This window comes from Lepidochelys kempii, chromosome 9 (genome assembly GCF_965140285.1).
Source record: "Lepidochelys kempii isolate rLepKem1 chromosome 9, rLepKem1.hap1, whole genome shotgun sequence".
NCBI classification, from domain to species: Eukaryota; Metazoa; Chordata; order Testudines; family Cheloniidae; genus Lepidochelys; species Lepidochelys kempii.
Genome location: NC_136388.1, coordinates 50,607,636 through 50,620,957, shown reverse-complemented (window position 1 = coordinate 50,620,957; position 13,322 = coordinate 50,607,636). Strand labels below are relative to the sequence as shown.

General features: G+C 44.9%; 1 protein-coding gene across 4 annotated transcripts in view; it reads right to left on the bottom strand.

Annotated features, from left to right (window-relative positions):
- UBE2G2 (ubiquitin conjugating enzyme E2 G2) overlaps positions 1-13,322 on the bottom strand; it is a 55,200-nt gene that overhangs the window by 19,233 nt on the left and 22,645 nt on the right. For 3 of the 4 annotated variants that reach the window (XM_073360326.2, XM_073360322.2, XM_073360324.2), the window contains exons 2-3: positions 9,196-9,231; positions 9,054-9,099 (exon numbers count right to left, since the gene is read on the bottom strand). In XM_073360326.2, coding sequence (XP_073216427.1) covers positions 9,054-9,099; positions 9,196-9,231 — 82 coding nt within the window. The remainder of the gene's footprint in view (positions 1-9,053; positions 9,100-9,195; positions 9,232-13,322) is intronic. The other variant, XM_073360325.2, reaches the window with a different exon arrangement.

Genomic DNA, 13,322 nt, shown 5'->3' with positions numbered 1-13,322 from the left:
CACATGTGCCTCAGAAGGCCCCTTAAATTAGTCAAAACGAAAAATGTCAAGCCTCCTGTTTGCCATTTCACCATTTATGCTGCTCGTTTACTTTTTGCATTGTATCTCTCTTGGACAGGGCTAGACTAATTAGTGGCACTTCATAGTCTGTTTAGTTTCCTGGACATCATGCAGCATCAGCACAAAGTTGCAATTTTGTGGTTGCACACAATGCTGGGGGAAGCTTACATCCAAATATAAAGTACTAACTGAACTTTCATTTTAAAAGTAATTAAAACTTTCTATAAGATTTTGTCATATTTATTTATAATAAACAGTTTTGAGGACAAAGATACCTGAATCTCTGCTTTTATTGCAATTCAGCTTCAAAATCTATCCAGTGTTAAAATGCAAATTTTCGTATCACATGCCAAATAAATAAATGTAACAGTAATAATGCTTAATTTGCACTGACAGAAATACCACAAGCTAAACGTACTTGAGAGTTTTCACTTTAAAGGGTGTTCATTTTCAATGCCAGCAAGAAGTCCCTGGCTATTTACATCTGCATTATAGTGACAAGGGAAACAAAAATATTTTATGCCTAACAATACACTTTCAAGTTTCTCCATTGTGTGTCCTCCATGACAGCTCTCACTGTTTGGGAAAAAGAAAAGGAGTACTTGTGGCACCTTAGAGACTAACCAATTTATTTTAGCATAAGCTTTCGTGAGCTCACGAAAGCTTATGCTCAAATAAATTGGTTAGTCTCTAAGGTGCCACAAGTACTCCTTTTCTTTTTGCAAATACAGACTAACACGGCTGTTACTCTGAAACCTGTTTGGGAAAGAAATTGAGTTATCAGTACTTCCTCACTCTAAGGAGTTTGTCAAACCCTGGGAGATTTCTAAAGTCAACCAGATCGTCACACTGTTTAAAGAATACTAGTGAGTGCTCACCTTTCACAGCTACACAGATCATACTTCTAAGAATGCTGATTACCACATTTCCAACTAGAAGACACTGCATAAAGGATCATGGTAAACATTTCTGGACTTGGATGCCTAAAAGTTAAGCAATGAATGCATATTTAGAAATTAAATTATCTTATTTTCAGAGACGTAGAGGATCCACAACTCCCACTGATATCAAAGAAATCTTGAAATTATAAGTCTGCTTCCCAGGTCAAAATTTTATTAAGACAGGGGGTACTAATTGGTTGTATCACTTCAAACCAATATTTTTCTTCTTCCAGAACAAGTCAGAGATCCCATTCTTTAATTAAAAATATCACCTTCACCCACTTCATGGGCTGCAGACCTCAAGTGCTCCAGTGACCAAAACAGGCTAGGTAAGTTCTTACAACCATGGTTGTATTCCGTATTCATTTGATGTCAATAATTTCAACGTTTTTAAAGTTTAAGTCATTCTGTAAGTGTATCCCTGTAAAGGCCGATTAGCAGGGATGGTGAACAGGCATCAGGTTGCTTGCAGAGCCTACAATTCCACCACTCAGCACCACCACCTTTGTTTTTATAACTAGTGCATGCCCATCCCAGTTTGGGATTAATACCCATTTATTTATAGCTGAATGAAGTTTATCTGGGAGTTTGTCTGGCCCTTTAGAGGGACCACATGGAAGTTAAAAGCTGCACTGTCAGAGAACTTTCAGCCTGTGTGCATGCAATACTGGAAAGCATGACTGTTTGAAATATCGCACACCTGGGAGTTATTTCTGCTGCCTAATGCCAGCGGATGTTACACATACCTAAAAGGCGTCCAGAAATGCTGGCAAAAGGTATAACTTCTACATGGACTCTTTCAGGGTGTGTGAACTTTTTGTTAGGAAGAGTCTGCCTCACTATTACCAACCCAGAACACAGTTCACTGGAAAAAGGATGCATTTTGGATAAGTTTCATACCACTACTCTCCATGTGGGACATCATTCCCTGAAAGTCCAGGGCTCTCATCTTACCATTCCATGTCTAGATGGAGGAGTGGCCTGCTGTACGCCCTCTCCTCCAATGCTGTCAAGGTGCACTGTCATTCAGGGCTACCTGGCCCTCTTGGCTATGATTAAGGTAGGGGAAAGGGAAGTCACCTCCTGTTCCCTGAGGTGCATTGGGAGGAATCTTATAGACAGAGGTATGGGTTGACATTGGGAGGGTCAGATTTACCCTTCACAGATCAGCTCTGAGAGCTGTTTTGTGGCTCGGAGCAGCAGAAGCTCATTGCCCTAAACAGGGGTTACTTTGGCACCTGCGTAACCAGTCAGATCCCAAGTAGAGATTACTATCTACTTTGAGCTCAGACTGATTTGTGAGAGATCACCAGCAGGAGTTAGAAGTTATTTCAGACATACAAAGATGGTCCCCTGTGGAGGTTACACCTAGCCCTGGTCTACACTAGGAGTTGAGGTTGAATTTAGCAGCGTTAAATCGATTTAACCCTGCACCCGTCCACACGACGAAGCCCTTTTTTCCGACTTAAAATCGATTTCCTTACTCCACCCCTGACAAGGGGATTAGCGCTGAAATCGGCCTTGCTGGGTCGAATTTGGGGTACTGTGGACGCAATTAGACGGTACTGGCCTCCGGGAGCTCCATTGTGACCGCTCTGGACAGCGCTCTCAACTCAGATGCACTGGCCAGATAGATAGGAAAGGGCCCGCGAACTTTTGAATTTCAATTTCCTGCTTGGCCAGCATGGCAAGCTGCAGGTGAGTGCAGAGCTCATCAGCAGAGGTGACCATTCAGAGCTCATCAGCAGAGGTGACCATGATGGAGTCCCATAATCGAAGAGAGCTCCAGCATGGACTGAACGGGAGGTACGGGATCTGATCACTGTATGGGGAGAGGAATCCGTGCTATTAGAACTCCGTTCCAGTTTTCGAAATGCCAAAACATTTGTCAAAATCTCCCAGGGCATGAAGGACAGATGCCATAACAGGGATCCAAAGGAGTGCCGCGTGAAACTTAAGGAGCTGAGGCAAGCCTACCAGAAAACCAGAGAGGCAAACAGCTGCTCTGGGTCAGAGCCCCAAACATGCCGCTTCTATGATGAGCTGCATGTCATTTTAGGGGGTTCAGCCACCACTACCCCAGCTGTGTTGTTTGACTCCTTCAATGGAGATGGAGGCAACACGGAATCAGGTTTTGGGGATGAAGAAGAAGAAGATGATGAAGTTGTAGATAGTTCACAGCAAGCAAGCGGAGAAACCGGTTTTCCCGAAGCTGGGAACTGTTTCTCACCCTGGACCTGGAGCCAGTACCCCCCGAACCCACCCAAGGCTGCCTCCCGGACATGCCAGGCAGCAAAGGGACCTCTGGTGAGTGTACCTTTTAAAATACTATACATGGTTTAAAAGCAAGCATGTTTAATGATTAATTTGCCCTGGCATTTGCGGCTCTCCTGGATCTACTCCCAAAGCCTTTGCAAAAGGTTTCTGGGGAGGGCAGTCTTATTCCGTCCACCATGGTAGGACACTTTACCACACCAGGCCAGTAGCACGTACTCGGGAATCATTGTAGAACAAAGCATTGCAGTGTATGTTTGCTGGCATTCAAACAACATCCGTTCTTTATCTCTCTGTGTTATCCTCAGGAGCGTGATATCATTCATGGTCACATGGTTAAAATAGGGTGCTTTTCTTAAGGGGACATTCAGAGGTGCTCGTTCCTGCTAGGCTGTTTGCCTGTGGCTGAACAGAAATGTTCCCCGCTGTTAGCCACAGGGAAGGGTGAGGGGCTAGCCATGTGGTGGGGGGAGGCAAAATGCAACCTTGAAACGAAAGCACATGTGCTATGTATGTAATGTTAACAGCAAGGCTTACCGTGAAAGAGTGTAGCCATTGTTCTAGAAAATGTGTCTCTTTAAATACCACTGTCCCTTTTTTTTCCCCTTCACCAGCTGCATGTGTTTCAAGAATCACAGGATCTTCTCCTTCCCAGAGGCTAATGAAGATTAGAAGGCGAAAAAAAGGCACTTGCGATGAAATGTTCTCTGAGCTCATGCTGTCCTCCCACACCGACAAAGCACAGATGAATGCGTGGAGGCAGACAATGTCAGAGTGCAGGAAAGCACAAAATGACCGGGAGGAGAGGTGGCGGGCTGAAGAGAGGGCTAAAGCTGAAAGGTGGCGGCAGCATGATGAGAGGAGGCAGGATTCAATGCTGAGGCTGCTGGAGGATCAAACTAATATGCTCCAGCGTATGGTTGAGCTGCAGGAAAGGCAGCTGGAGCACAGACCGCTGCTACAGCCCCTGTGTAACCAACCGCCCTCCTCCCCAAGTTCCATAGCCTCCTCACCCAGACGCCCAAGAACGCGGTGGGGGGACCTCCGGCCACCCAGCCACTCCACCCCAGAGGATTGCCCAAGCAACAGAAGGCTGGCATTCAATAAGTTTTAAAGTTTTAAACTTTTAAAGTGCTGTGTGGCCTTGTCTTTCCCTCCTCCACCACCCCTCCTGGTGCTTCTCTCCTCCATCACCCCTCCCGGGCTACCTTGGCAGTTATCCCCCTATTTGTGTGATGAATTAATAAAGAATGCATGAATGTGAAGCAACAATGATTTTACTGCCTCAGCAAGCGGTGATCGAAGGGAGGAGGGGAAGGTGGTTAGCTTACAGGGAAGTAGAATGAACCAAGGGGTGGGGGGTTTCATCATGGAGAAACAAACAGAACTTTCACACCGTAGCCTGGCCAGTCATGAAACTGGTTTTCAAAGCTTCTCTGATGTGTACCGCGCCCTCCTGTGCTCTTCTAACTGCCCCGGTGTCTGGCTGCACATAACCAGCAGCCAGGCGATTTGCCTCAACCTCCCACCCCGCCATAAATGTCTCCCCCTTACTCTCACAGAGATTGTGGAGCGCACAGCAAGCAGTAATAACAGTGGGAATATTGGTTTTGCTGAGGTCTAACAGAGTCAGTAAACTGTGCCAGCGCGCTTTTAAACATCCAAATGCACATTCTACCACCATCCTACACTTGCTCAGCCTATAGTTGAACAGTTCCTGACTACTGTCCAGGCTGCCTGTGTACGGCTTCATGAGCCATGGCATTAAGGGGTAGGCTAGGTCCCTAAGGATAACTATAGGTATTTCAACATCCCCAATAGTTATTTTCTGGTCTGGGAATAAAGTCCCTTCCTGCAGCTTTTGAGACAGACCAGAGTCCCTGAAGATGTGAGCGTCATGTACCTTTCCCGGCCATCCCACGTTGATGTTGATGAAATGTCCCTTGTGATCCACCAGTGCTTGCAGCATTACTGAAAAGTACCCCTTGCGGTTTATGTACTCGCCAGCTTGGTGCTCCGGTGCCAAGATAGGGATATGGGTTCCATCTATCGCCTACCACAGTTAGGGAATCCCATTGCAGCAAAGCCATCCACTATGACCTGCACATTTCCCGGGGTTACTACCCTTGGTATCAGCAGATCTTTGATTGCGTTGGGTACTTGCATCACAGCAGCCCCCACAGCAGATTTGCCCACTCCAAATTGATTCCCAACTCACCAGCAGCTGTCTGGCATTGCAAGCTTCCACAGGGCTATTGCCATTCGCTTCTCAACTGTGAGGGCTGCTCTCATCTTGGTATTCATGAGCTTCAGGGCAGGGGAAAGCAAGTCACAAAGTTCCATGAAAGTGCCCTTATGCATGCGAAAGTTTCGCAGGCACTGGGAATCATCCCAGACCTGCAACACTATGCAGTCCCACCACTCTGCGCTTGTTTCCCGGGCCCAGAATCGGCGTTCCACGGCATGAACCTGCCCCATTAGCACCATGATGCCCACATTGCCAGGGCCCGTGCTTTGAGAGAAGTCTGTGTCCATGTCCTCATCACTCACGTCACCGCGCTGATATTGCCTACTCACCCGGTTTTGCTTTGCCAGGTTCTGGTGCTGCATATACTGCTAGATAATGCGCGTGGTGTTTAATGTGCTCTTAATTGCACAAGTGATCTGAGTGGGCTCCATGCTTGCCATGGTATGGCAAGAAAAAAGGCACGGAACGATTGTCTGCCGTTGCTCTGACGGCGGGAGGGGCGACTGACGACATGGCTTACAGGGTTGGCTTACAGGGAATTAAAATCAACAAAGGGGATGGCTTTACATCAAGGAGAAACAAAAACAACTGTCACACAGAATGGCCCCCTCAAGGATTGAACTCAAAACCCTGGGTTTAGCAGGCCAATGCTCAACCCACTAAGCTATCCCTCCCTCTGGTATTTCAGGCAGGACTTCACGGAGGGAGGGAGGGAGAGAGGGGGGAGCAAATGAATACAAAACAGATCTGGTCTATTTCTTGTTTTGATCCACTCCATCTATCTTTTACATCTTTGGCTGGCAGCAGACGGTGCAGAAGGACTGCAAGCCATCCACATCTCCTGGCTGCTTGCCAGAAGATGGTGCAATAGGACTGCTAGCCATCCACATCTCCTGCCTGCTCACCATAAGATGGTACAATAGTACTGCCTGCAGGACTAAAGAGAATGACCTGGTTGAGTCACTCCTAATTTAGTCCCTGCACCCATATCTGCCCAGGCGCTCCTGACTGACCTTACCGAGGCGGCCAGGAGCACCTCGGACATGATGAGGATGGTTTTCGGGCCTATTGTACCGTCTGCTGCCATAAGGCAATGGGTTGCTGCTGCTGTGTACCAATGCAGTACCGCGTCTGCCAGCACCCAGGAGACATACGGTGACAGTGAGCTGAGCAGGCTCCATGCTTGCCTTGGTATGGCGTCTGCACAGGTAACTCAGGAAAAAAGGTGCAAAACGATTGTCTGCCGTTGCTTTCACAGAGGGAGGGAGGGAGGGAGGGGGCCTGATGACATGTACCCAGAACCGCCAAGACAATGTTTTTTGCCCCATCAGGCACTGGGATCTCAACCCAGAATTCCAATGGGCAGCGGAGACTGCAGGAACTGTGGGATAGCTACCCACAGTGCAACACTCCGGAAGTCGACGCTAGCCTCGGTACTGTGGAAGCACTCCACCGAGTTAATGCACTTAATGCACTTAGAGCATTTTGTGTGGGGGGACGGACGGACACACAATCGACTATATAAAAACGATTTCTAAAAAAACAACTTCTATAAATTCAACCTAATTTCGTAGTGTAGACATATCCTTAGGAATGTAAAAGGTTAACTAGTAAGCATTAGGCTTACCATTAACTGGACCTTAACTGTTTACCCTGGCCGTGTTGGGCCGGTGGGCCAGAGGGACCCCAGCCCCGGCAGGCTGGAGCGGCCCCGGGAGCAGCGGGCAGGCCAGTGGGATCCCAGCCCCAGCCGCCCCGCCGGAGCGACCTTGGTTAACGGTTAACCAGTTAAATGGTATAATTTTAATAATTTAACTGGTTAACTTTTTAAATTGATATTTACATCCCTAGAAAGTTAAAAGCTATAAGCCTCTCACATGATTGGCAAGAAAGTGCATCCTTTCCTTTCAGATGTAAGGCCTCACTATGCCTAACCATACCTTTGTCAACTCAAGATTGGACTATTACAACATGGTCTGCACAGACTACACGTTCATACCATCCCAAAACCACAGCTATTGCCAGACAAGGCAGCCCACCTACAGAGCAGCTTTCCACACACAGCATATTACATCTGTGCCATGTGATCTTCATGGGCTACACACTGACTTCTGGATGAAGTTTAAGGTGTTGATTACACCATGCCTACCCCTATATTATCTGAGCTCCTCCCAGAAAGCTAATGGTATGTCTACACTTGCAGAGTTTTTGCGCTATAAGTTCCACCAGTGACAGGGAATGAGTGAAAGTAAAGCACTGGTTTGTGTACTCACTTAATTCCTGAGGTGTCAGACAGTGTTTACATTAACAGCACTTCCATCACTGCGCTCTAGGGCAGCTATCCCACAGTGCAGCTCTCTCCAGTTTCATGATGGGTCTTGTGGGAAGGGGAGAGGGGGAGGTGATGGGGGCATCCTGGGTCCCTGCACAGTCTCCTCTCTCCAAACACTGATAAGCTCCAGTAGCTCAGCATTGCTCCATGCAGGGGTTCGTTTGCTCCATGGAGCAGGCATTGTCACCGGGCCAGATAAGTGAGTACTTGCCAAGAAAACAGGAAGGGGAGTTTCAAACTTCCTGGGGGCTTTACAGGGGGAGGAATGGATGTCTGTTTACCTGGCATTGGAGCAGCTGGCTAGAGTGGTCACCTAGGCATTGTGGGATATCCTCCAGAAGCTAAAAGCTGTGTAAACAGGAAGAATGCGTCTTCACTTGCACATCACCTCAAAAGCATCACCAGTAAGAGCTGTACGCTTCTCGTGGAGGTGGTTTTCTTTTTGTGGTGTAACAACTTAGTTTCACTGCAAAAAGTCACTGGCAAGTGTAGACACTTCCATAGTTTTTGTACAAAAAAGGGACTTTTTCCGCTTTAAATGGCAAGTGTAGACATGCCCTAAGTAAGCATCTATATGTTCTACAAACAATGCCTATGGACCCTGTATGCTCCATAACAGTAAATGTGGAGCTTGCCAGATCATTCTGGCACCTTGGTTAAGTGCTGGAGGGGACAAAACGAAAATTAATTTTGGAGACAAAAGGAAAACAGATGTAACACTGGCAAACTGTCTTCTTCTGCTTATAATGTGAGAAATCTGTCCCTATTTTGTTGAATTTAGTTACCTGTTTTCACAGTCTGCAAATCAGGCAACTCATTGTTTTCCAAGTTATTTACGTACACATTAAGTAGATGTAGTGCCAGCAATGATCCCTGGGGTATGCCACTACACCCAGCACACTACTTCACTGGGCCAACGTCACTAACTTTTCTTATTCCTTCAACAATATGACCATCAGCATAAGACGACTCAAGTGCAAGTGTTCTATTTTCAAATCCAGATCATGGTCTGATGGCAGAGAGGTTTCCCAACTTCCCCCTTTGAATACGGACTGAGCAGATTGTATGGAGTTCTCTTTTACGCAAGAATATACAAGACTGAATTAAGATTTTCTGTATTAATGCTCTCCTTTATGACAAGCTAGTCCAAAAAGTTAAATGTAAGATGAAGTTTAACTCCAAAGGAGTATCAACTCACATGATCAAGGCTTCCCATTCAAAGAAGTTTTCTTCATTCATAGGCCCTATTTAAAGAAAAAAAAAAAAAGATACATCATTGCTTTACGAACAACAGTCAATGACACATACCTACATAACATGAGTTCTATATAGCTCCTTACCTGCTACTATTCCTTCTGGTGGATTCAGGGTTAACTCTAAAATTCAGAATTAAAAGAAGATTGTTATTGATACAGTAGTTTCTTTATATTACTTAAAATTCAAAGAATAAGACATTTAACCTATCAATTGGATTGCTGTAGCTCAGCATGCTAATTCCTGACAAGCAGCAACAGCCGATCAGATATCAGGAAAAACTTGGGAATGTTCTGATTCCTCCTACTGGTTGTCTACTCTCCTCATCGGTTGAGTCTTCCAGAGAAGAAACACCAACACATCAAGCTCACAGAACGAAACCACTTCATGAACTAACACAATCACTGACTTGCTAGCCAACCTGGCTTTAAAAACCTTTCCTGAAACCCAATACACAACAATTTGAACTTTAAGGAGAAAAACCACTGTTCCACCCAAACACAGAAAACATGCACGCTTTTTCAGGGTGGGATATTCTGAATTAGCACACAGAGTTATCAAAGTTCAATGAACAGGGAAAGACTTTACTCCCATGGCCTCACTGCATTAATTCAAAACTGATGACATCTTCACCCCAAACACAAGCCAGAATACAGCGAGGAGGAGGAACGGACGCAGAAAGATTTGATGGGAATAGCTGCATACTGTACTGCAGCTGCTGAGGACTACATCCTATCTGTACAATTTAAGAAATGTGAGAAAAGAACCACAGAACAGCCTTGAACAACTGGCTGACTAGTCAAGGAGTCTTTCCTGTCTCCAGACAGTCACAGCCTGACTAAAGCAAACCTTTACCTCATCACGACACAGTTCATCTGCAGCTTCATAGACAGCTGACAATTCCTGATTCACCAAGCTATAGTAGACTTAAATCCATGGCCCCCTGATTTCAGACTCTCCCATAAGATGAGCATCCTGAGGCAAGAACTCCATGCATCCGATGAAGTGAGCTGTAGCTCACAAAAGCTTATGCTCAAATAAATTGGTTAGTCTCTAAGGTGCCACAAGTACTCCTTTTCTTTTTGCGAATACAGACTAACACGGCTGCTACTCTGAAACATGTCCTACTGTAGTAATCACTTAGAAAGTCTCCAATATCTAGAGGATGTGAGAGCAATTTAACTAATTTCTGATCAGAATAAAAACTTCGTAGCGAGCTACCCTGATTTGAGTTGAAAAGCTTAGGTATACCCTGAAACACAGTCTTTTGAACTATTTTAGCCCTGTGGAACACTTGGAAGAGGAATTTACAAAAGAGGCTCTCTAGCCTGCCAGCTCTCTGTGTAAAAAACAATACAAGGAAAGCCATTAAGGAATAGGATTCAAAGGGGAAGAGTCAAGCCAAGGGGTTCAAAGAATTATTTCTCTTTGTCTTGCCAAGTACAGTTCAATGTCAAGTTAGTAAATGACATCACCAATGTATGGTATTATACACAGCCTGTGGAAGCTCTGAGCCTATCAACTCAACATCAGAATACTTTTGATATTTCCCACAATTACATGCACCCTTCTAGGCTGGATTTTTCACTTCTGAAAGGGAGAACAGTGTTCAGATCTCAGACTCTGTGCTGAGAGAACAGCGAATGAGACTTCTGTTGCTCAGTCAGGGCCTAGTTAGGAGTTAATAGCTATGAAAGGAGTTGTGAAGGATGCACTGTATAGCCCTCCTACCCCAAAGAAAACCATACCAACACAAGGTACTGGGGACAGTGAGGGTGAAATCCTATGGGACAAAATAAGGTATTTGTGAAGATGCAGACTCAACCCTTCACCTCACCGGGCTAGGCTCTGTCCTTCCCCTTCTCAACAGAAATGGGTGCGCATCACATTAGGGGAGCAAGCACAAGGCAGCTGTGTGGGGTTAGGCCTATCTAGTCCTGAGAGAGGAAAGCTGCAGGATCTTGAACTCACATCATTCTGATAGCCATTTTATGCTTGGATTATTTTGCGGGGAGAGGGTACCCCTCTTTTGCACTTCCAGGATTCTCTCACACTGCTAGAGTTCATACAATTTAAAGGCCATTTGGGAATCCCAGCTTTCAAATGCTATACAGCATTAATCTCAAGCAAATATCATATTGCCTCTATATAAATCCATGGTATGCCCACATCTTGAATGCAGATCTGGTTGCCCCATCTCAAAAAAATTGGAAAAGGTATAGAAAAGGGCAAACAAACATGATTAGGGGTATAGAACAGCTTCCATATGAGGAGAGATTAATAAGACAGGGACTTTTCAGCTTGGAAAAGAGATGACTAAGGGGGGATATGATAGAGGTCTATAAAATTATGACGGGTGTGAAGAAAGTAAATAAGGAAGTGCTATTTACTCCTTCTCATAATACAAGAACTAGGGGGTCACCAAATGAAATTAATAGGCAGCAGGTTTAAAACAAACAAAGAAGTATTTCTTCACACAACTCACTGTTAACCTATGGAACTCTTTGCCAGAGGATGTTGTGAAGGACAGACTATAACAGGGTTCAAAAAAGAACTAGATAAGTTCATGGAGCATAGGTCCATCAATGGCTATTAGCCAGGATGGACAGGCATGGTGTTCCTAGCCTGTTTGCCAGAAGCTGGGAATGGTTGATAGAAGAAGGATCACTTGATGATTACCTGTGCTGTTAATTCCCTCTGAAGTACCTGGCATTGGCCACTGACAGAAGACAGGATACTGGGCTAGATGGACCACTGGGCTGACCCAGTATGGCTGTTTTTATGTTAGCTTGTGAAGCATTAGCTGTTAAAATTACATCAGAACTGAAGTGGACTAAAAAACAAGATTGCAATCAACATTACATGATTTTAAAAGGACACAGCTTGAACAAGATCCCAAATGCAGGTTTTGTAAAAACACAAGCTCATGATCTTTTATTGTATCTCATCACTAGCCACTGCAGCCAGAGGCAGAAGGCTCCATAACCCATTACTAATCCCTGGAGCCATTTACGCACTCTTAAATTTTGTTTGTGTTAAGAGTTCAGATTTTCTAATTTGTTTTTAAGCTTAGAATGAAATAACCACCCCATTTAAAAGATCTATTCACATGCAAATACAGTGTCTCCCCTGAACATTTCTGGTACACACAATGACCACTAATGCATGTTGCGGATGCCCAAGTTTTTAGAAAAGGTTTCATAGATTCATAGATATTAAGGTCAGAAGGGACCATTATGATAATCTAGTCTGACCTCCTGAACAATGCAGGCCACAGAATCTCACCCACCCACTCCTGTGAAAACCTCTCACCTATGTCTGAGCTACTGAAGTTCTCATATCGTGGTTTAAAGACTTCAAGGAGCAGAGAATCCTCCAGCAAGTGACCCGTGCCCCATGCTACAGAGGAAGCTGAAAAACCTCCAGGGCCTCTTCCAATCTGCCCTGGAGGAAAATTCAATCTGCCCTGGAGGACTATTGTTGTTATAGCAACAGTCACTAATGTCATACTCATTGTGAGTCACTGATGTATGATCACTCAGGATGAAACTGTCCATAGAAAGAGTTATAGAGATATCATGCAGTGACCACAACCAGACAGTCTCTTCATGGACAGTTAAACTTCTCTGCAGTTCCTTTGTCATGCAGAGTAGCTGCCCCTAGTGGTCCTACAAGCACCCCCTGCAGTTTCCCTCCAAATTCTCCAGAATAATCCAGTTAAAACCAAAGTCTTTGAAACTATATTCCCCTTCTCCTGGGAACTAATTTATTCAATATCATTCAGCCCCCACAAAAGCTTCTTTCTGCTTCCCCCTCAGGTTTAGGGTCATTTTGTTAGGTATAAAATAGTTATGGTCAAATAAACTTTGACTTCACTATAGCGAGTGTACAAACATACCAAGAATCTGCATTTTAATCAACCCTGATTATGTTCTCAAATGATCTGCTGAACAATACACCTTCTGAAAACTTTATTAAACATTTATCAATTAATTTGAAGGTATGCAAAACTATTAAAGACAGATTACCTGAGAAATACATCTTTTCCCCTTAGTGCAGGCAAATGATAGGACTCTGGCCTGAGATTCAGGAAACCCAATTCTATTTCCCACTCTGCCATTTCCCTATTGTTGTATTCAGTGTTGTTGTAGCCCTGTTGTGTGACTTTGGGCAAGTCACTCCCTCCATCGGTCAGTTTCCCCATATGTAAAAC